Below are 21827 nucleotides of genomic sequence, written 5' to 3'. Positions count from 1 at the left end.
TAATAATTCAAAGAGCTCCTTGATCAGTTTCCCAGGAAGAGGGTCAAGTAAACATGTTGTCTGTTTTATTCCATTTACACGTTGTAACAATTCCTCTAATGTTATTTCCTCAAAACGGGAGAAACTATTTTGGAGGGCAGTATCCGCCGTATATACCATTGTGTCAGTGTTAATAGAACCCCGTTGTAGCTGGGACGCATTGTCTTTAATCTCCTTTCTAATGACTTCAATTTTCTTACTAAAGAATTGCATAAAGTCATCAGCTGAGTGGGTTGAGCTACTGGAAGGAGTCCCTTGTTGGGTTAGCGATGCTACCGTACTAAACAAAAATTTAGGATCGTTTTTATTACGGTGGATGAGATTTGAGTAATATTTAGCTTTAGCTAAGGTAAGCATGCGTTTATAAGTTATTAAACCATCACTCCATGCTTGATGGTGCACCTCAAGTTTAGTCGTGCGCCATTTGCGTTCCAGCTTTCTACATAATAATTTCTGAGCTCTAGTTTCTTCTGTAAACCACGGGGTGCGCTTTTTTGGAGCCTTTTTTAACTTTAGCGGTGCTATGTTATCAATGGTTTCGCGCAGGGCGTCGTTAAAGTTGTTAGTGAGGTTATCAATAGAGCCCACATACTTTGGGAATGGTGCCATTACCGAGGGCAGTAGGTCAGCAAGAGTTGTCGTTGTGGCTGTATTAATGTTGCGGCTGCTATAGCAGGTATTATTATTATTAGTTTGACGAACATGCGTCTGAACCTCGAATTTTATAAGGTAATGATCGGACAATACTTTAGTATACGGGAGTATCGTAACTTTGGAAACGGTGATGCCCCTGACAAGCACTAGGTCTATCGTATTACCGTTGCGATGCGTGGGTTCATTTATTATTTGTGTGAGACCACAGCTATCAATTACAGTCTGGAGCGCTACGCACGGTGGGTCCGATGGGGTATTCATATGGATATTAAAGTCCCCCATTATGATTATATTATCGGCGTGTGTCACTAGATCAGCAACGAACTCTGAGAATTCATTAATAAAGTCCGAATAGGGCCCTGGGGGGCGGTAGATAACAGCCAGGTGTAGAGGCAGCGGTGTGACAGACCTCATAGTAAGCACCTCAAACGATTTATATTTATTATTTATGTTAGGACTAGGGTTAAAGTTTTCGTTGTATATTAGTGCGACCCCCCCCCCACCCCTTTTGAGCGGACGGGCAATATGCGCATGTGTAAAGTTAGGAGGACATGCCTCATTTAGCGCAAAAAAGTAGTTTGGTTTAAGCCAGGTTTCGCTGAGACCGATGACGTTAAGATTGTTGTCTCTGATAATATCATTAACTAACAACGTTTTAGGAGACAATGATCTTATGTTTAAAAAACCTATATTATAGGTAGTGGGCTGTTTTAGGGAGTTTTTGATCAAATTATCCGTAGTAGCAATATTAATAATGTTGTGTTTATTATGCCCAGTGCATTTAGTATAGTTACGACCATATCTAGGAATTGATACGACAGGAATTTTCCGATTGTTTGATTGTTGCTTTGATAAACTGCACGCATCATGGTTAGCCACCTCAGTAACGGGGATTTTCCGATTGTTTGTTTGTTGCTTTGATAAACTGCACGCATCATGGTTAGCCACCTCAGTAACGGGGATTTTCCGATTGTTTGTTTGTTGCTTTGATAAACTGCACGCATCATGGTTAGCCACCTCAGTAACGGGGATTTTCCGATTGTTTGTTTGTTGCTTTGATAAACTGCACGCATCATGGTTAGCCACCTCAGTAACGGGGATTTTCCGATTGTTTGTTTGTTGCTTTGATAAACTGCACGCATCATAGTTAGCCACCTCAGTAACACACATGTCCAACTCTGAAACACTCAAAGCAGAAAAAACTTGTTCTAATTTAACAGACTCCTTACCCAGACCAGTAGTCTCGCATTTTCCATCTAAATCCGTCTTCGGGATGGAGGAAAGTGGTGTTCTGTGGGGATTAGCCTTCTGCTTTGTTTTTAGCCCCGCTCGGCATCCGCGTTTCCGATCACACCGCTGGCGTCTGCTCCGTAGACGGCCCCCGCTGCTACTAGACTCCCCTGCTTCACAGGCCGCTGGATGTAGCCGCCGATGTATTCCCATGCTAGTTAGCAAGTCTAGCACGCAAGTGTCTATCAGTCCAAAACGGCCCGATTCGTCCACATCCAGAAGTGTCTGGCGGTCGTACGTGATCACGGAGTGACCACGATGTGAGCCAGCCATAAAGTTTGTGGAATTGTCCGGTATTTCTGCCAAATGTTACATCTTGGAATATATGCCATTATATGTGCATTCTCTAATTATATACGAGATAAACTTTCAAATAAAATATCCTAATACATTTTATTTTGCGTATTCATGGGTGTAATTATATATGCATTCTGTCATTATAAACTAAATGCACTATAATATAATATGTACAAAATATATTTTATTTTGATTATTCATGTATGTGATTGTATATTCATTGTATAATTATTTACTAAATACACTAAAATATAAGATACACTAAATAAATGTTCTTTTATTGTATTGTGAGTATTCGTGAATGTAATTATATATACATTCTATAATTATATTCTTAATACAGTATAATACATACTGAATAGATTTTATTTTATTTTGAGTATTCATTTGTGTAATTATATAGGCATTATGTAATTATATACTAAATACACTAATATATACACATTTTCTCTATTTTATTTTGAGTATTCATGGTTGTAATTATATATGCATTCTGTGATTATATACTAAATACAGTATAATATATACATTTTATTGGTATTTTATTTTGAGTATTAAGTATGTAAACTGTAATTTTATACTAAATACACTAATGTATACTAAATAAATGTTATTTTATTTTGAGTATTCATGGATGTAATTATGTATGTATTCTGTAATGATATATACTAAATACACAATAATATATACTAAATAAACGTTATTTTACTGTGGGTATTCATGGATTTATTTATGTGTGTATTCTGTAATCATACACTAAAGTGAAGTGAAATAAATTTATATAGCGCTTTTCTCTAGTGACTCAGAGTGCTTTACACAGTGAAAGCCATTATCTAAATTACATTTAAACCAGTGTGGGGGAGACAGAGCGGCGGATGAGATTCAGATGGCGGGAACGGGGATCGAACCTGGATCCCTCAAGCCCCTATACAATATAATATATACTAAATAAATAACATTTTATTCTAAGTATTTATGGATGTATTTATATATGGATTCTGTGATTATATACTAAATACACAAAAATATAACTTATACTATCCATCCATCCATCCATTTTCTACCGCTTATTCCCTTTCGGGGTTGCGGGGGGCGCTGGCGCCTATCTCAGCTACAGTCGGGCGGAAGGCAGGGTACATCCTGGACAAGTCGCCACCTCATCGCAGGGCCAACACAGATAGACAAACAACATTCACACTCACATTCACACACTAGGGCCAATTTAGTGTTGCCAATCAACCTAATAAATGTTATTTTATTCTATTGTATTTGTGGATTTAATTTTGTATGCATTCTATCTTTATATTCTGAATACAGTATAATATATACTGAATGCATTATTTTATTTTGAGTATTCATGGGTGTAATTATATATGCATTCTGTAATTATATACTAAATACACAAATATGTACACATTGTCTTTATTTTATTTTGTGTATTCATGGATATTATATGTGCATTCTGTAATTATATACTAAATACACAAATATATACACATTTTCATTATTTTATTTTGAGTATTCATGGATATAATTATATATGCATATATCCTCAATCTCGTTACCCTGCGTAATGACAATAATTCTGATTCTGATTCTGATTGTGTGATTATATACTAAATACAGTATAATACATACAACATTTTATTTTAATTTTATTTTGAGTATTAATTATTTAAACTGTAATTTTATACTGAATAAACATTATTTTAATTTGAGTATTCATGGATTTATGTATGTGTGTATTCTGTAATCATACACTGAAGTGAAGTGAAATACATTTATATAGTGCTTTTCTCTAGTGACTCAGAGCGCTTTACATAGTGAAAGCCATTATCTAAATTACATTTAAACCAGTGTGGGTGAAACAGAGCAGCAGCAGTGACTCGGATAGCGAAAAAGGGGATCGAACCTGGATGGCTCGAGCCCCTAAATACAATATAATATATACTAAATAAATTTCATTTTATTGTAAGTATTCATGGATGTAATTATATATGCATTTCTGTGATTATACACTAAATGCACTAATATATACATATTTTTTGGATTTTATTTTGAGTATTCATGGTTGTAATTATAAATGCATTATGTGATTGTAGAATAGAATGGACTTTATTGTCATTATATTTGCATATAATGAGATTAAAGACTCCAATTTAAGGTGCGGTAGTAGGAAAAAATATGGGGTAAAATAAATAACACGAGATAATAAAGGAAAAAACTAACAATTGAAATAAACAGACTACTATCCAATAAAAATAATAAGCAATCCTGTACAATATACAAAACACTATAGAAATACAAAATACTGTACAATATACAGAACAAAACAAGCGTATCAAAGTAATAAATAACAATCAGTGTCGGAAGTATTGCATTCGAAGGTTAGTATTGCACAGTAAGATATTGTAAAGGGGTGAATTATTATTATTATTATAAGTTATATTTCAACATGGTGACAGCTCTGGGAAAGAAGCTGTCTCTGAGCCTGTTTGTTCTGGCTCTGATGCACCTGTAGCGCCGGCCTGATAGTAGCTGGTCAAACAGGTGGAAGCCAGGGTGTGTGCTGTCTTTGGTGATGATTATATACTAAATACAGTATAATATATACAACATTTCATTGTAATTTTATTTTGAGTATTAAATATAGAAACTGTTATTTTATACTGAATACACTATAATATATACTAAAAAGTTATTTTGAGTATTCATGGATGTAATTATGTATGTATTCTGTAATGATATACTAAATACACTATAATATACAGTAAATAAATGTTATTTTATTTGGGGTATTCATGGATTTATTTATGTATGTATTCTGTAATCATACACTAAAGTGAAGTGAAGTGAATTACATTTATATAGCGCTTTTCTCCAGTGACTCAAAGCGCTTTCTCTAAATTACTTTTAAACCAGTGTGGGTGAGACGGAGCAGCAAAAGTGACTCGGTTTTTGCGGAAACGGGGATCGAACCTGGATCCCTCAAGCCCCTAAATACAATATAATATACACTAAATAAATTGCATTTTATTCTAAGTATTCATGGATGTAATTATATATGCATTTCCGTGAATATATACTAAATACACTCATCATAGCAGTCTGTCGAGCGCGACAATGACTGTTTCACTTAGGTCAGATCATAGACCTCCACTCAGCCCGCTCTTTTGCCTTCAGCTGCCAGGTTGCAGTGTCGATCTTCAGTTCCCTCAAATTTCATTTAACGGTGTCTTTGTACCTTAGCCTTGGCCTCCTTCGGTTTCGTTTCCCTTCCTCCAACTGTGAGTAAAGCAGATGGCGAGGGAGCCGCTCGTGACTCATTCTCTCTACTTGCCCGGCCCATCTCAGGTTCGTTTGGGTTAAAATGTCATCCATCGATGGCAGTCCATATACACTATAACAGTGGTTCTCAAATGGGGGTACGGGAACCCCTGGGGGTACTTGAAGGTATGCCAAGGGGTATGTGAGACTTTTTAAAAATATTCTAAAAATAGCAACAATTCAAAAATCCTTTATAAATATATTTATTGAATAAAACTTCAACAAAATATTAATGTAAGTTCATAAACTGTGAAAAGAAATGCAACAATGCAATATTCAGTGTTGACAGCTAGATTCTTTGTGGACATGTTGCATAAATATTGATGTTAAAGATTTCTTTTTTTGTGAAGAAATATTTAGAATTAAGTTCATAAATCCAGGTGGATCTCTATCAGCAAGATAGGATGGAGCTAGACCGTGTAGTATTTTATACGTAAGTAGTAAAACCTTAAAGTCACATCTTAAGTGCACAGGATGCCAGTGCAGGTGATTGTATTGTACCATATGTCCCGGCAAGAAATCTGCGTTCAAAGGACTCCGGCTTACTAGTGATTCCCAAAGCCCAAAAAAAGTCTGCGGGCTATAGAGCTTTTTAATTTCGGGCTCCAGTACTCTGGAATGCCCTCCCGGTAACAGTTCGAGATGCCACCACAGTAGAAGCATTTAAGTCTCACCTTAAAACTCATTTGTATACTCTAGCCTTTAAATAGACTCCCTTTTTAGACCAGTTGATCTGCCGTTTCTTTTCTTTTTCTCCTATGTCCCACTCTCCCTTGTGGAGGGGGTCCGGTCCGATCCGGTGGCCATGTACTGCTTGCCTGTGTATCGACTGGGGACATCTCTGCGCTGCTGATCCGCCTCCGCTTGGGATGGTTTCCTGCTGGCTCCGCTGTGAACGGGACTCTCGCTGCTGTGTTGGATCCGCTTTGGACTGGACTCTCGCGACTGTGTTGGATCCATTATGGATTGAACTTTCACAGTATTATGTTAGACCCGCTCGACATCCATTGCTTTCCTCTTCTCCAAGGTCCTCATAGTCATCATTGTCACCGACGTCCCACTGGGTCATTATTGTCACCGATGTCCCACTGGGTGTGAGTTTTCCTTGCCCTTATGTGGGCCTACCGAGGATGTCGTAGTGGTTTGTGCAGCCCTTTGAGACACTCGTGATTTAGGGCTATATAAGTAAACATTGATTGATTGATATTACAATCCCCAAAGAGGGCACTTTAAGTTGATGATTACTTCTATGTGTAGAAATATTTATTTATAATTGAATCGCTTGTTTATTTTTCAACAAGTTTTTAGTTATTTTTATATCTTTTTTCCAAACAGTTCAAGAAAGACCACTACAAATGAAATATATTTTGCACTGTTATACAATTTAATAAATCAGAAACTGATGACATTGTGCTGTATTTTACTTTTTTATCTCTTTTTTTCAACCAAAAATGCTTTGCTCTGATTAGGGGGTACTTGAATTAAAAAAAATTTCACAGGGGGTACATCACTGAAAAAAGGTTGAGAACCACTGCACTATAATATATACTAAATAAATATTTAATTTCATTTTGAGTATTCATGAACGTAATTATGTACGCATTCTGTGATTATATTCTATAGTATACAACATTTGATCTGTTATTTTCTTTTTCATTTGCCTTGTAAAAATGGTATCGAGTTTTTTTGTGATTTAAGTCTAAATGAGCTCAACACTGATCGTTGTAGTGTCCACTTCTGTACTGCAGGGGGCGATAAACACCAGTCTGACTATGACGTCACAGGGGAAGACACGGCGCTGCAGCTGAAGAAGAAACTTGTTACCCTATCATGTAACGTTAACATGACCAAGGTTATCAAGTTATTACCGGAATAAGACATGAATGCCTTGTGAAGAAAACGACCATACCGTGTTGGTAAGAATATTACCGGACTGTTCATTCTTTGTGTAATTAAGCGTGTTTACCGGTATTCTCTTGGTAGCATCTTAGCTAATGAGCTAACGGGTACATGCCGGTGTTCTCTCCAGCTCGTGACAATTCTCTAACAATACTTCCACGAACTGCAGCGATAAAATGCTCATTTGTATATATATATGTATATATATAACTTAAAAATGTTGTTCCAAGTAATTGAATGTTCCAGCGACTTATTTTGATAAACACACGCATGTCACGTCAATGTCTGGCAACTCACGCGAGATGTTACCTTTTAGGTCGCGCATTGATATCCTCACCAGTCCAGATGAGCGTCCACTGCGCCCTGACGTCCGCTGGGCGAAGCTTGTCTCTATCGTGTACTGCCGCTGGACTGCTACGCTCCCTTCTCCCTCCTTCCATCACAAGGTGGGTCCATTTAAAAAAATATTGCTGTTTTTTTTTATTCTGTTTGTCTGTTTATCTGGGTGCTCACGTCAACATGACATAAATCGATGACAACAGAGGAACTATGTTATGACAAGAGTTGGTCACTTTGGATCTACTTTCCAATTCAATAGAAATGGGCGCCTCATCTTAATAATTATTGCAAGAAGTAGTTTTTTTCAAATGTTTTTACTCAAGAAAGAAGCTGCTACAATGTAAATATATTTTCATCACGTGCAACTCAACATTAATGTGCGTGTATGGCTATGAGTTGTTTTTTTTCCTTTGGCCTCAGTGTGGACTCCCTCTCCAGGGCCCAAGGCTTGAACAGTTTTGTTATTAAATTTTATTTTATTTTAATCTTCTATTTATTTCTCCCAATACCCCCACTTGTTTACCTGTATCTCACCTTTTTTGTAAGGGGCGCTGGAAGCCGGCAGACCCGTCAGCGATCCTGTTCTGTCTCCCTGTAACATTTGTCTGATCTTGAATGGGATTGTGCTGAAAATTTTACTTTTCCTGAAGGATGAGGTGGCGACTTGTCCAGGGTGTACCCTGCCTTCCGCCCGATTGTAGCTGAGATAGGCGCCAGCGCCCCCCGCGACCCCGAAAGGGATTAAGCGGTAAAAAATGGATGGATGGATGGATGGAATAAATAAAGTACTATCTAATCTAATGTAATGATAATTCATGTGAAACAAACCTGCCCTATTGCTGTACAACTGCACTATATCATACTGTGGGTATGAGTGTAAAATCTATCCCATCTTTTTCTGCTGATCCGAGGTCAGGTTGCAGAGGCAACAGCCTAAGAAGATTTTCTGTGTTTAAAAAAATAAAAGTTTTTACAAGAAACCAGTAAACAAGGCAGATGATTTATTTAACAAGTTAATCATTCTGGCCACTGTATTATTACACAGAGTTTTAACAGTAACCCTGTTTGAATATCGACATCCATTGCTTTCCTCCTCTCTAAGGTTCTCATAGTCATCATTGTCACCGACGTCCCACTGGGTCATTATTGTCACCGATGTCCCACTGGGTATGAGTTTTCCTTGCCCTTATGTGGGCCTACCGAGGATGTCGTGGTGGTTTGTGCAGCCCTTTGAGACACTAGTGATTTAGGGCTGTATAAGTAAACATTGATTGATTGATTTAATGATGTGATTCTTCTCTTAATTGGGCGGCATGGCGTAGTAGGTAGAGCGGCCGTGCCAGAAACCTGAGGGTTGCAGGTTCGCTTCCCACCTATTGACATCCAATTCGCTGCCGTTGTGTCCTTGGGTAGGACACTTCACCCTTGCCCCCAGTGCCACTCACACTGGCGAATGAATGATGAATGAATGATTGGTGTTGGTCGGAGGGGCCGTAAGCGCAAACTGGCAGCCACGCTTCCGTCAGTCTACCCCAGGGCAGCTGTGGGCAGCTGTGGCTACACCACCACCTAGTGTGAATGGATGATGGGTTCCCACTTCTCTGTGAGCGCTTTGAGTATCTAACAATAGAAAAGCGCAATATAAATATAATCCATTATTATTATATTTTTATTATTAATATTCACCCTATTTTAAAAAGTAGTCCAATCAGGTTCATTGGGTCTTCTAAAGATGATGTCATTTTTCTTGTTATAGCCAGACAAGTGTGTTGATTTCGGACCTGACAGTTTCCGTTACAACTGTGGCCTTCTTCAGAGGTTGTCACGTGATGTAGCTGTGACTGTCTGGTGGGCTGATTTAAACCGCTGTCTGCCTGCTATTACAAGCAGTCTGATTTCTTCAGAACTGTGTCCCCGGCGTTGGAAAATTGGTTGGTCCTGATTCACAATTTGGCGGGCGCGCTTCAGGATTTCGGTGTCTTCTCAGATCTAGCGGTAGTAATTTAAAAAAGTTTGCTATCATTTAAAAGTGTGCAAAAAAACAAAATAGACACAGTCGATTTCATCGTTTTATTTTAAATTCATTCCAAAGTATTACATGAAACACTAGGGAAGGATAGGATAACAAAATCATCATAAATTGAAAACTATAATGAATATTGTTTTTAAGAAAAAATATAATCAAATTGATGGACAAATTGAGTAAACACAGCTGGTCGGACTCAACTTGTGAGTAACATCTGACATAGGGCTGGGCCATATTGCCTTTTTTTAATATCGCAATATTTTTGGCCATATCGCGATATACGATATATATTACGATATTTTGCCTTGGCCTTGAACAAACACTTGATGCATATAATCACAGCAGTATGATGATTATATGTGTATACATTAAAACATTCTTCTTCATACTGCATTCATATATGCTACTTTTAAACTTTCATGCAGAGAGGGAAATCACAACTAAGTCAATTGACCAAAAGTGTATTTATTAAACCGTTATTAAGCAATGGCACATTCAAGTAATTTCCAAAACATAAAGTTTAAGATTGTCAGTGACATTTTAAGTGTCAAATAAAAATTAGCTGCATAATAGGAAATCAAATAGTAATCGTCCTTCACTATGTGGTAGGTTACTAAGGTTATGAAATTCTCTTCATTCTCTAGCGAGTGACTTTTCAAATGATGCTACGTATTAGCAGTAGTGCTACTTTTTATAGCAATGCTTTCCCCCCCCACACTTGACAAATTACGGTTGTCTTTACGACATATTCCCACTTGAAGCCGAACCACCGCCAGACGATGGAAACCTTGCTGTTTTTATTGGGAATTAAGTCTTCCTTCATTTGTTACCAGATCTGCACCTTATTTCTCTCGTACGGCTACGTTAGCAGCTAACGTAGCCCAGTCTGCTACCGCTCGGCTCTGCGAGGGCGTACACGTATGTGACGTATGTAAGAATGTGCGCCTGTTTGTCTGTGAGGAGAGACAGGAAAGAGCGAGAAGAGCCTGAATGCCCGCAGCTATAAGCAACTGCGTGAGAACATATACTCGAATATTACGATATAGGCATTTTCTATATCGCACAAAGACAAACCTGCGATATAACGTATATATCAATATATCGCCCAGCCCTAATCTGACATCACAAGGCAGCGACCAGATAAATGTTCTTCCAACATTTTTACTCATCCCCACACCCCCCCACCCGGGCCACGGGACAAATTATTAAGCGTTGACCGCCCCGCGGATACAAAAAAGGTTGGAGACCACTGCCCTGGGAGGTGTGGGGAGCAGTGGGCAACAGCGGTGGCCGCGCCCGGGAATCATTTTTGGTGTTGTACTTCATGAGTTTTGGTGTATAGTGGTGATAAAACTAGCATATGTGTTGTACATCATGAGTTTTGGTGTATAGTTGTGAAAAAACACATATGTGTCGTTAAGGATGATGTTTGTTAAGAAATTATCGATTCCGATGCCATTATCAAATCCTCTTATCGAACCGATTCCTTATCGACTTTCTAATCGAATCCAGATAGGTTGTTGTATATGGAAAAAAAAACACACAATACTTAGTTTAACAAAAGCTCAGTTTATTTTTTAAGAAAAAAATAAAATAAATAAATAAATATTGACTGTTGTTACCCCCCCCCCTGCACCCCCAAACAAAATATAATAAAATAGATTAAATTTAAGTTGGCCAGTTAAGAAAAATACATGCAGGGAAAATCCTGCATTTATTTGTATTGTACAGCACTTTACATTTGAAACAAATCTCAGAGTATTGGTGTTGTTTACTTTTTGCTCCATTAGATCTCAGCAAAATAGAATTATTAACCTACTTGTATTCATCTGTGTTCACCAAGTTGAAGGAGAGGAGATTTTTCACCATCATTCTCGTTAGCTTGCGAGTAATGTAATGCTCCTCCTCACTCATCTTGCTGTGCTCTGCGTTATACCTCGCTATGGTAAGTGGGTTAACGCTCTGTGCTATAGAGCAAACACTGCCCTGGTCACTCTGGCTGTCATTAATGTCATCATCTTAAATAGGATAACCTTAACATTATCTTAATTCACATATTGCAAGCAAAAGTTTATTAGACAGACCTGCAAACTCTGGACTGGTGTATGCTACAAGATACCATTAACGTTATCAGACACATACAAAAAGGCTAACGTTAATGTTACCGTTAGCCACTGACTATGCTATATGCATATATATATATATATATATATATATATGTGTATGTATATATGCTAACATTACTGCGGTCTTGGTTGACATAAGAGGTAACATTATTTTAGCCTAAAGGCTACAAATGAGCAGACATGGAAATTAACCGGCAACAGTTAACGTTAGTTACTCATCGGCACTAATCACTGGGACTGCAGGTTGAAGCAGAGGAAGAGGGGCGTGCTTTGTCATCTCTGTCGCTGCTTCTCCACGTGTCAAAGACACGACACGTTTCTCTAACCTTCAGGTTATGTAAAGCCTGAATATGTTTCAACATGTTTGTTTTACTGATCTCCTTACAGGAAAGCGAAGCCTGGCAATAATTGCAGATAGCCGTTTCCTCGTCGTATTTCTTAGTAAAGTGAAACCATGCCTTAAAGCGTTTTTTCCGGTCCATTGTTGTTCCTGCGTCTGTGTCTGCCGCCGAATGACTGAGCTACGTCATTTCCTGTGACATGCCACAGGACATTTCCTGTGACAAAGGATTCGTTCCCAAAATTCAAATAAAGAACCAAATCTTTTTCTTTACTATAGTGGCTTCGATAACGGGAACCGATTCTCAGTAAGGGATTCGAATCCATGGAATCTGTTCTTTTCCTATCGAACAATTGGGAGAACCGGTTTTCGAACATCATTCCTATGTGTTTACATCATGAGTTTTGGTGATAAAAACGACGACAGCACATTTGAACTCTGAAGACAGCTGTACGGTGTGTGACCACTGCGGAGATCCGGCCTGCGGCGAATACACACATACTGAGAGCCGATTTCAAAATTCCCCCATATCTAGCTACCATAAATAAGAAGAAGAAAAAATATATTGCTATATAAAACAATACTGTCGAGCAAAACAAAGCAATAAAATTTGTTTGTAATGGATGGGAATTTTTCATAAAACTAGAATTGCATGATGCATTATTACATAAACTACCCTTTAAAAAGTGTCTAAGTTCTCTGACAACAGGGACAAAGTCCATGTTCAGCCTTGTCATGTGACACTGTTGCTCTGAGCTGTCTTCAAAACAAATAACAGGTTGCAACTCTTTTTTTTTTTTTTTTTTTATTAGAAGAAACATGTCCTCCAAAAGACAAATGGACCACCTCGAGAGGACGGCACACAACCAGAGACAAAGCGTAAGATTGTCTATATATTTTTCCCATAATAACCTGCAGATCAAATCCTTTATGAATAAACCCCACTCAGGCTCTGTATCCTGCTCAAGTGTGCGGCATCATGAACGAGTCAGAGACTGTAAAACGTCTCAGAATAGCCGTCCATCCGGACTTTAACTTCAAGGCGGGACAATGGTAAGTGCACGCATTTTGCATGAACACAAATGTTGGTTTGGACGTTTGACATTGTGCCGAAAACATTTCAATTAAGAAGTAATTAGCAGGATCGCTTCCTCTTGCAGTGCATTTGTACGCCAGGCGAGGGCAGTGTTTCGTTTACCGAAGCATACACTGTGGTACAATTTAAACTTTTACAGTAAAGATTAAATAAGGTTAGTAATTTGAATTGCTGCAGATAACATTTTTTAAATATATTTAGGTGCCCAAATATGTGTACATCATGAATCCGGAAAGGAAAAGGTGTAATTATTGAAAGCCTGTATGAAATGCTGTACAGTATTATTATTAATATCTAAATTAACGAGTTGTGGCTTCATAGGGGTGTGCGTCTGTCAGTCAGCACTGCCAGTGTTAATGAGCAGAACGCGCACATGAGAGCGCATACTGTAGGTGGGCGGTGGCGAGATATATAAAAAGATGGCAGCCAGTTTCCCGCAGTGCCTGATAATGAATGTAAATACATGGAAATCCTTGAGTTTGAGAGGAAAAGGGGCTGTTAAGTTGTTGGTCTCCAGGTGGTAGAAGAAGGAAGAGGAGAGTGGTGGGTGGAACATACGTGCATTCATGATGCTGAAGGTTGTGGAGTCATCCTCTCTCGCTGCTTGAACAGACGCTGATTGTTTGGAAGCAACAACAGTCATTGTCGTCCTCTCTGGCTCACGTGTTGCAGGACAGACTGTTAAGACCCACACTCGTTGGTTTTGTCCACTCGCCCTTCTAGAACCGCCGTCCTGGCTGAGGGTCAAAGGCTGCATCTCTACACACAATCCCACTCTGACCTTCAGCCTAATATGTTTACACGCTCCAGGCCAGCATTGTTCACTCTGCCTTTCTCTCGTTCCGCTATTGTCAAAGTCTTACCGCCAGTAGGAAACTTCCCCGAATCAAATGTGACGATCGGGCTTTGTCTGCAGGGTGGATTTGTTCATCCCCGGAGTGGAGAAGGTGGGAGGTTTCTCTATGTGCTCCAGCCCAGGTCTGCTGCAGAGGGAGGGGGTAGTGGAGTTGGCCGTCAAATACTCCAAACACCCGCCAGCGCACTGGGTTCACACGGCGGTGAGTAGTCATCGATGATTAAGAGTCTGGGGGAGAAATGATCATCAAACTAGCTCAACACTTATCTTTCTAAATCTACACGGCTTTGTTTCAATACAGAGTAAGAAGCTGTGAGAGTTTGAATAATGGACGTAGCTCATGGGAGTCATCTTTTAAAGCCTTGTTAAAAAACATTTAAAAAAAACTCCAGCATTCACATATCGTCATCTGCATATTTCACCAGTATTAGCGACATTGTAGACATTGGCCAAAAAATAAAATCCCACGTTTTTTTTCTCAACATTGTTTTACTTTACTTCTAAATAAACCATGTAATGCAAATAACATATATTATTCAAAACAATTTTTATGTCATTTACACAAAAACTATTAGTTTGAAATGACGCTGCATCTTACTCTTGGCAAAATTCTAATTTGTAAAATGTTGTTCGTTTTAGACCAGATATGAATGGTGCTTTTTATGGAACAATTTTCAGAGAATTAAATTAAGAGCTTTCCTTGACAAGCAATAGTTCTGCTTGAATAGAATACTTATGTTAACAAAAATGCAGCATTGCACATTTTGCATGCAAATAAACAATCTCCGATTGAGGTGGTTCAGGCATCTGGTCAGGATGCCACCCGAACGCCTCCCTAGGGAGGTGTTTAGGGCACATCCAACCGGTAGGAGGCCACGGGGAAGACCCAGGACACGTTGGGAAGACTGTCTCCCGGCTGGCTTGGGAACACCTCGGGATCCCCCGAGAAGCGCTGGACGAAGTAGCTGGGGAGAGGGAAGTCTGGGCTTCCCTGCTTAGGCTGCTGCCCCCGCGACCCGACCTCGGATAAGCGGAAGAAGATGGATGGATGGATAAACAATCTCCAATGTTGAGATCAATAAAATGCAACCTCTGTCCTAAATTCATTATACATAAGAATTATGTCCACATCGCAGACATGCTGACAACGCTCCAGACAATAGCTTGTGTTTTGTTTACATCCAGTTTCAGTAGTGCGGTTTTTGGTGGTCAAGTTTTCAGTACATAGCTTGTCAGTAGTGCACAAATAATAAGCTATATATATCAATTCATACTGTAACGACCAGCTAATGTTTTATGTTTGTGGGGTTTGGATTTAATGTCAGTTTTTCCCATGTTTGTAAACACACTGTGTATGAAAGGTGATTGGGGGAGAATGAGGAAGTTTAATTGTGGGTTTGGCGGGTAAGTGTGGACTCGTGAGACAAAAGTGTGTACACCAGATGTAGAACCCGTTGGAAATGTTCCGTTTGATATCATAAGATTGGTAATAAAAGATAAAAATAGCGTCAGACTTTTTGTGATTTCTTCTGGGGTCTACCATATATAATCACCATATTTTTCGGACTATAAGTCGCAGTTTTTTTCATAGTTTCATAGTGCGACTTATACACAGGAGCGACTTGTGTGTGAAATTATTAACACATTACCATAAAATAGCAACCTCTGCATCCGCTGTTGGCAAATGAAAGATATGTTTTGATCCCTTTCAGCTAACTAATGATTTTCATTTGTGTTACATGAAATAAAAATGTAGCCATTTTTAGAACCGATGTATTGCTCATCGACACTAGAAAGAACGCTTTTTTTCTCAATTGTACTTTTTGTGTTTGCAAATGAACCAGTTGTTTTTTGTTCTTCATTGCCCATTGGTGAAGGAAAAATGTAATGAGCAAAGCACACACTGACACGATATGTGCTAAATGCAAAACATTTGACATTACAAATAAGTTGAGGCACTTGGAAGGGACAAAGCACGACACGGTAGCCCCAGATGAACAGTTCATCAGCACTGGTGCCGGGAGGACAGACAGCAACACTACCACTGTTTCCATAGCAACAAAGCACGCAAAACAAGAAGTCGTGGCAGGCGAAATACTGTGTGCACTAAAATGCGTGAATTCATTCGACTTGTTCAAGTTGTCCATTTTCACCAGCCAGGCTGCAGCGAAATGTACCTGTGGTGAGAACAAGTGTGCCTATGTACATGCTTTTGGGTTTTCTCTGCACTCTACTTGTCATTAGTGGTCCAACAGGCGTCATATTCATAGTGCTGTTTGACAAAAGCCTCAACCACCATGTGATTATGTGGGATGGAACGGAAATAAAGACTCAATATGTTGGAAGTGAAATATGAGAAGATGTATCCAAGTCCGCCTATATGGTGTTGTTGTTCTGTTTTAGAGAGGAACCATACATTTCAGATTGTATTCGTTATTATAGCAGTACACATGAGATGGCATGAAATGTGGTACCTAAGGTCCCAGATTAAGCCTAATGAGTACCACAAGAAGGATGCTTTGTACTTAATATTGCAGTATTACTGTTAGCTCAATTAGTTTCTGCTGGTCCAAGTGAGATAGTCATTTCATTTTGTCATTCACTCAAAGATTTTGGAGAAGTCATAGTAATTAAATTTTGAATTGATCATTTTCAGACCTTAAAAATTCAATAACGATCTCTCTAGGTCAGGGGTGCCCACACTTTTTCTGCAGGCGAGCTACTTTTCAATTGACCAACTCGAGGGGATCTACCTCATTTATATATATCATTTATATTTATTTATTTATGAGAGAGACATTTTTGTAAACAAGTTAAATGTGTTTAATGATAATACAAGCACGTGTAACACATATAGATGTCTTTCTTTCACAAAGACAAGAATATAAGTTGGTGTATTACCTGATTCTGATGACTTGCATTGATTGGAATCAGACAGTAATGATGATAACGCCCACATTTTCAAATGGAGGAGAAAAAAAGTTATCCTTTCTGTACAATACCACATGAAAGTGGTTGGTTTTTGGCCTCTAATTCATCCAGCTTCCATACACTTTACAAGAAAAACATTGGCGGCAAATTCCGTTGCTTGCTTGATTGACGTTCACGGCACCCGAGGGTCTTGTGAGATGACGCTGGCTGCTGCCAGTTCATTATTATGAAAAAATGACAGAGAGGAAGGCAAGAAACACTTTTTATTCCAACAGACTTTCGCGCCGTCCCTTCCGTCAAAACTCTAAAGGCCGACTGCACATTTCCTACCTTCACAATAAAAGCCCTGCTTCATGCTGCCTGCGCTAACAAAATAAGAGTCTCGGAAAGCTGTGCACGCCAGCTTTCTGAGGGATCGCTTGTGCAGGCCAGTTTTCCGAAGCTCTGTATTTAGTTAGCGCAGGCAGCATGAAGCAGGGCTTTTATTGTGAAGATAGGAAATGTGCAGTCGGCCTTTAGAGTTTTGACGGAAGGTACGGCGCGAGAGTCTGTTGAAATAAAAAGTGTTTCTCGCCTTCCTCTCGGTCATATTTTCATAATAATGATCTTGCAGCAGCCAGCGTCATCTCACAAGACCCTCCGGTACCGTGAATGTCATTTGAGTGACGACTTGGTGAAGATTGATGATCACTAATTTTTAGGTCTATTTTTTTTAAAAGCCTGGCTGGAGATCGACTGACACACCCCCCGCGGTCGACTGGTAGCTCGCGATCGACGTAATGGGCACCCCTTGAGTTGACCCATGCGCCCAGGTATTCAAAGTCCTCAACTTCTTTCAGCACAGTGCCTCCTGTTGTTACCAGAGGTTGATGTTCTGGTGGAACGTTGTAGGTCATGACCTCAGTTTTCTTGGCATTTAGCCTAAGGCCAACCTTGTCGCCCTCTAGCTCTACCCTGTGTAGCAGTTCTTGTGCTTGTTGCACGTTGTTGGAGAGCAGACTGTCATCCGCATATTCAAGGTCTGTCAGGACCACTGCCGGTTGTCGACTCTACTTCCTTGGTGTCAGCGTGAAGCCAAGTTCCTGCTCTCACCCATTTATTGCCTTCCTGAGCGCATGATCAAGGACTGTGATGAAGAGAAAGGGGGCTAGTGTATCCCCTTGCATAACTCCAGCCAGGATGTCAAACTCCTCGCTGTTGCCATCTGGGGTCACCACCCTGGCCCTTGTTCCTGCGTACATGGACTACTGCTTGAAGTAGGTTCGGAGGAATACTGTATGCCTTCAAGATCTTCACCATCGTGCCTCGATGTATCGAGTCAAATGCCTTTTTGAAGTCTATGAAGCATAGGACTGCAGTCAGGTTGTTCTTCCTCACCTCCTCAATCAATCTCTTAAGTGCCAAGATCTGGACTGTAGTTGTTCGTCCTTCTCAAAAGCCGTTCTGATTTACTCTCAGGTGAGGGTCGATTGCATGCCGGACCCTGTTTAGGATCATGCGGTTATAGACTTTCGCAGTGATACAGGTCAGGCTGATGCCTCGGTAGTTGTCTGGCTTCGAGAGGTCTCCGGATTTGGGCACTGGCACGATGTTTGATAGAGACCACATATCAGGCAGCCGATTGTGCAGCAGAGCAAGGTTTCCAGAACTCTAGAATGATGTCATCGAGATCACAGTTTTTCACGACCTCTGGGGGGGGTATGCCGTCCGGGCCAGCGCTTTTTCCCACTCTTACTGTGGCTTTTGCCCTGGCGAGCTCTCCGAGTGTGAAGGGACCACCGTTGATGTTCGGGTTTGTGAGGACTGATGGTATTTCTTCTTCCTCAGCTGCATCTGCTGTTTCTCTCAGCAGCCATTTGAAGTGACTGGACCAAGTTGTCACCCTGATATCTGACTGATATTAGATATTAGAACTACTGTATTTTTCAGACGATAAGGTGCACTTCAAATCCTTTAATTTTCTCCAAAATGGACAGTGCGCCTTATAACCCAGTGCGCCTAATGGATGTATTAATTCTGCTTGTGCTTACCGACCATGAAGCAATTTTGTTTGGTACTTGATGTAATGATAAGTGTGACCAGAAGATGGCAGTCGTAGAAATACGTGTGGACTGCAGGTTGAAGCCTGTTCAATAAATGATGCTAGCAAGCAAGGCCAAAACTTTGATGCTTCATTGAGAATATAGAACATTACACCTGATGCTCCAAAATCTGCCAGAAATGGAAGCGGAAATTGCTATTTGAAGACAAGAGGATGGAAAGAAACTGATGATGGATTGATGGATTGTCGGAGCATTACAGCTACCGTAGTCACACGTATTGTGCTTCAACATAGTGTTATTATAGTGTGTGTATAAGGACCCCAAAATGGCACCTATTAGCAGACATTATCTGGCATTTTGTTTCGCAATATTATGCTGAACCAACTTTTCTTACCTATTGGTACTCGCTGACGTGTATTTGGGATATGGATAAGTCTTGAAAATGTTGTCCGCGCTGTAGTCAATCTATCTTCTTCTTGTGGGGTATTCATCTTCCGCTGTTGCCATTTGTAATACAAAGTAGTGTACACTTAGAACGTATATCTGTCAGTAGACTCGCTATTGAAGCGCTAAAAACTAGCAGTACTACAAAGTGTAAGTGGAGGCACGTAAATAAGAGCGCGTACAAAACGGTGCATCCTAAAGAGATCAAAAAGGTAATGAAATTAAATCTTTCTGTACATACACAATGTTGACAGCTATATTTTGATAAAAACCCTACTCGTAAGCGATGCGTGCAACAACAACAACAAACATGTCAGTAGACAGGAAGTTATATCATGAAATACAAAATATAACCTTACCCGAGCAAAAACGATGCATATTTTTCGGGGAGTGTCTTGATACCAATGTCCTTGACCCAGCCACACGCAAAGAAGTTGTAGACCTCCATGCTTGTCCAAGTTTAATCTGTTTGTTGTGTAGAATGTCTGGAGCACAATAATTAATATGTCTTAGAAAACGACCAACGCATAATCCTTGATATCACTCCACAAATCTTTTTTGGATAAAGTATAAGGATCGATTCTTTTGCATAATCTCTTTTTTTTTTTTTTTTGCTCGTATCAGCTTTGAGTGGTAAGATCGAGGCCTCTTGTATACTCACGATAGTTAACACACTGTTTAGTTGAATTGCCTTCCAAAGTCAGGTGTCGAACTATCCAACCTCTAGACCTGAAAGTTGCTTAAAGCGTACACTGGATATCATGTTACTCTGTGACATGATATCTAGTTTGCGCTGCGATGATTGACGTCTGTATTCACCAGCCATGCATCTACAGTCTCTAACAAGCCAGCCAATGACAGCACAGGAAGGCGGGACTTCAGCAGAAGCTCAAGTCACAGGAGTAATACGTATCGACTGAGTTGATGCAAACATTTTCAAAGGCCAACAGAGACAGGAAAGAAGTTGATAATCTTTTTGTGTTTGTGCGTTGCTCTCACTGAGCAGAACCGTGCTGCCACTTTGAGAGTGTTTGTGTGTATAAAAGTCTATTTACTGCTGCTTTGACTTCAAAAGGCTTCCTGCCAGTTGTCATCATCCGCAGGCTGGCGTCGCTGCAGGTGTGTGCGCATGGAAGCCTGCTCTGATCTTAGCTCGTGTAATAATCTGCTTCTGTTGGTGTCATCTCTCAGACAGAAAAGGTGTAAATGTATATAAATACACATGATTCTATTCAAGCACTCTTCTGCCTCCTCCAGTGCACTCTGGGCTCCCAGGTGGCCATGCGTGTTGGCGGGGATTTCTACTTTGACCCCCCACCTTCAGACCCTGCCGTCAATCTGCTGCTGGTGGCCGGCGGCGTTGGCATCAACCCACTCTACTCCATTTTGTCCCATGCGGCAGATTTGCTGGAAGTCAGCCGCGCCCCCATGGGTTCAGCGCACCTCTGCTACAGCGCCAAGACCACCCAGGAGATTCTCTTCAAGGTGCGCTTCTTTATTTTGCAAGTCGTTGTGGGAATCCTGCATTCAACACCATTCTCCTCATTTGTTCTTTGGTATATACAACAGGATAAAACCACATGGTTTTATCCTGATGACCAAAGAGTTAGCCTCAAAATTTGGATTTACACAAATCACAAAATGTTTATCTTTCTAATAATAGAGCAAATCCAACCCAATCCTAGCTTTGCAATATTTAGGACAGACATTTGCAAAGCAATCGAGAAAACATACAAATACAATACTTAATAATAATAAATGCAAGTTACGGGATCATCAAACAAATATAATAATAATGAATACAAATGACAGTATCATCAATAATACTAATATCAATACTTGATGTTAAATGGTTTGAATATAAAATTGTATTAATTTTATGAAATGTGATATGAATGAATAAATATGCATAGATATATATATATATATACATATGTGTGTGTATGTATGTATGTATGTATATATATATATATATATATATATATACATGTATGTATATGTGTATTAGAGATGCGCGGTTTGCAGTCTCATCCGCGGATAAACCGCGGGTCGGGCGGGTGACATGACGAAAAAATTGATTTTAATTAGATTCGGGCGGGTGGCGGTTGAATCAGTCGGAAA

At 39.7% G+C, this 21827-nt stretch overlaps 2 protein-coding genes across 3 annotated transcripts in view; one reads left to right on the top strand and one right to left on the bottom strand.

Moving 5' to 3' along the window:
- The window catches only part of LOC133539989 (proline-rich protein 15-like protein B), a 65241-nt gene extending 51227 nt beyond the window's left edge, over nucleotides 1–14014 (bottom strand). Inside the window, exon 1 of the mRNA XM_061882428.1 lies at nucleotides 13992–14014. Within this exon, the coding sequence (XP_061738412.1) occupies nucleotides 13992–13997 (6 nt within the window). The 5' untranslated portion in view covers nucleotides 13998–14014. The remainder of the gene's footprint in view (nucleotides 1–13991) is intronic.
- Nucleotides 1–21827, top strand: part of oxnad1 (oxidoreductase NAD-binding domain containing 1) — an 83047-nt gene that overhangs the window by 54428 nt on the left and 6792 nt on the right. For both annotated transcript variants that reach the window (XR_009803520.1, XM_061882424.1), the window contains exons 2-7: nucleotides 7356–7523; nucleotides 7823–7952; nucleotides 13150–13216; nucleotides 13287–13390; nucleotides 14350–14491; nucleotides 20964–21191. Coding sequence is in view for 1 of the 2 variants with exons in the window: in XM_061882424.1 (XP_061738408.1) it covers nucleotides 7852–7952; nucleotides 13150–13216; nucleotides 13287–13390; nucleotides 14350–14491; nucleotides 20964–21191 (642 nt within the window). In the remaining variant the exon portion in view is untranslated. The remainder of the gene's footprint in view (nucleotides 1–7355; nucleotides 7524–7822; nucleotides 7953–13149; nucleotides 13217–13286; nucleotides 13391–14349; nucleotides 14492–20963; nucleotides 21192–21827) is intronic.

The sequence above is a fragment of the Nerophis ophidion genome, linkage group LG21 (assembly GCF_033978795.1).
Source record: "Nerophis ophidion isolate RoL-2023_Sa linkage group LG21, RoL_Noph_v1.0, whole genome shotgun sequence".
Classification (NCBI taxonomy): Eukaryota; Metazoa; Chordata; class Actinopteri; order Syngnathiformes; family Syngnathidae; genus Nerophis; species Nerophis ophidion.
This window is presented reverse-complemented; position numbering and strand designations above follow the sequence as displayed.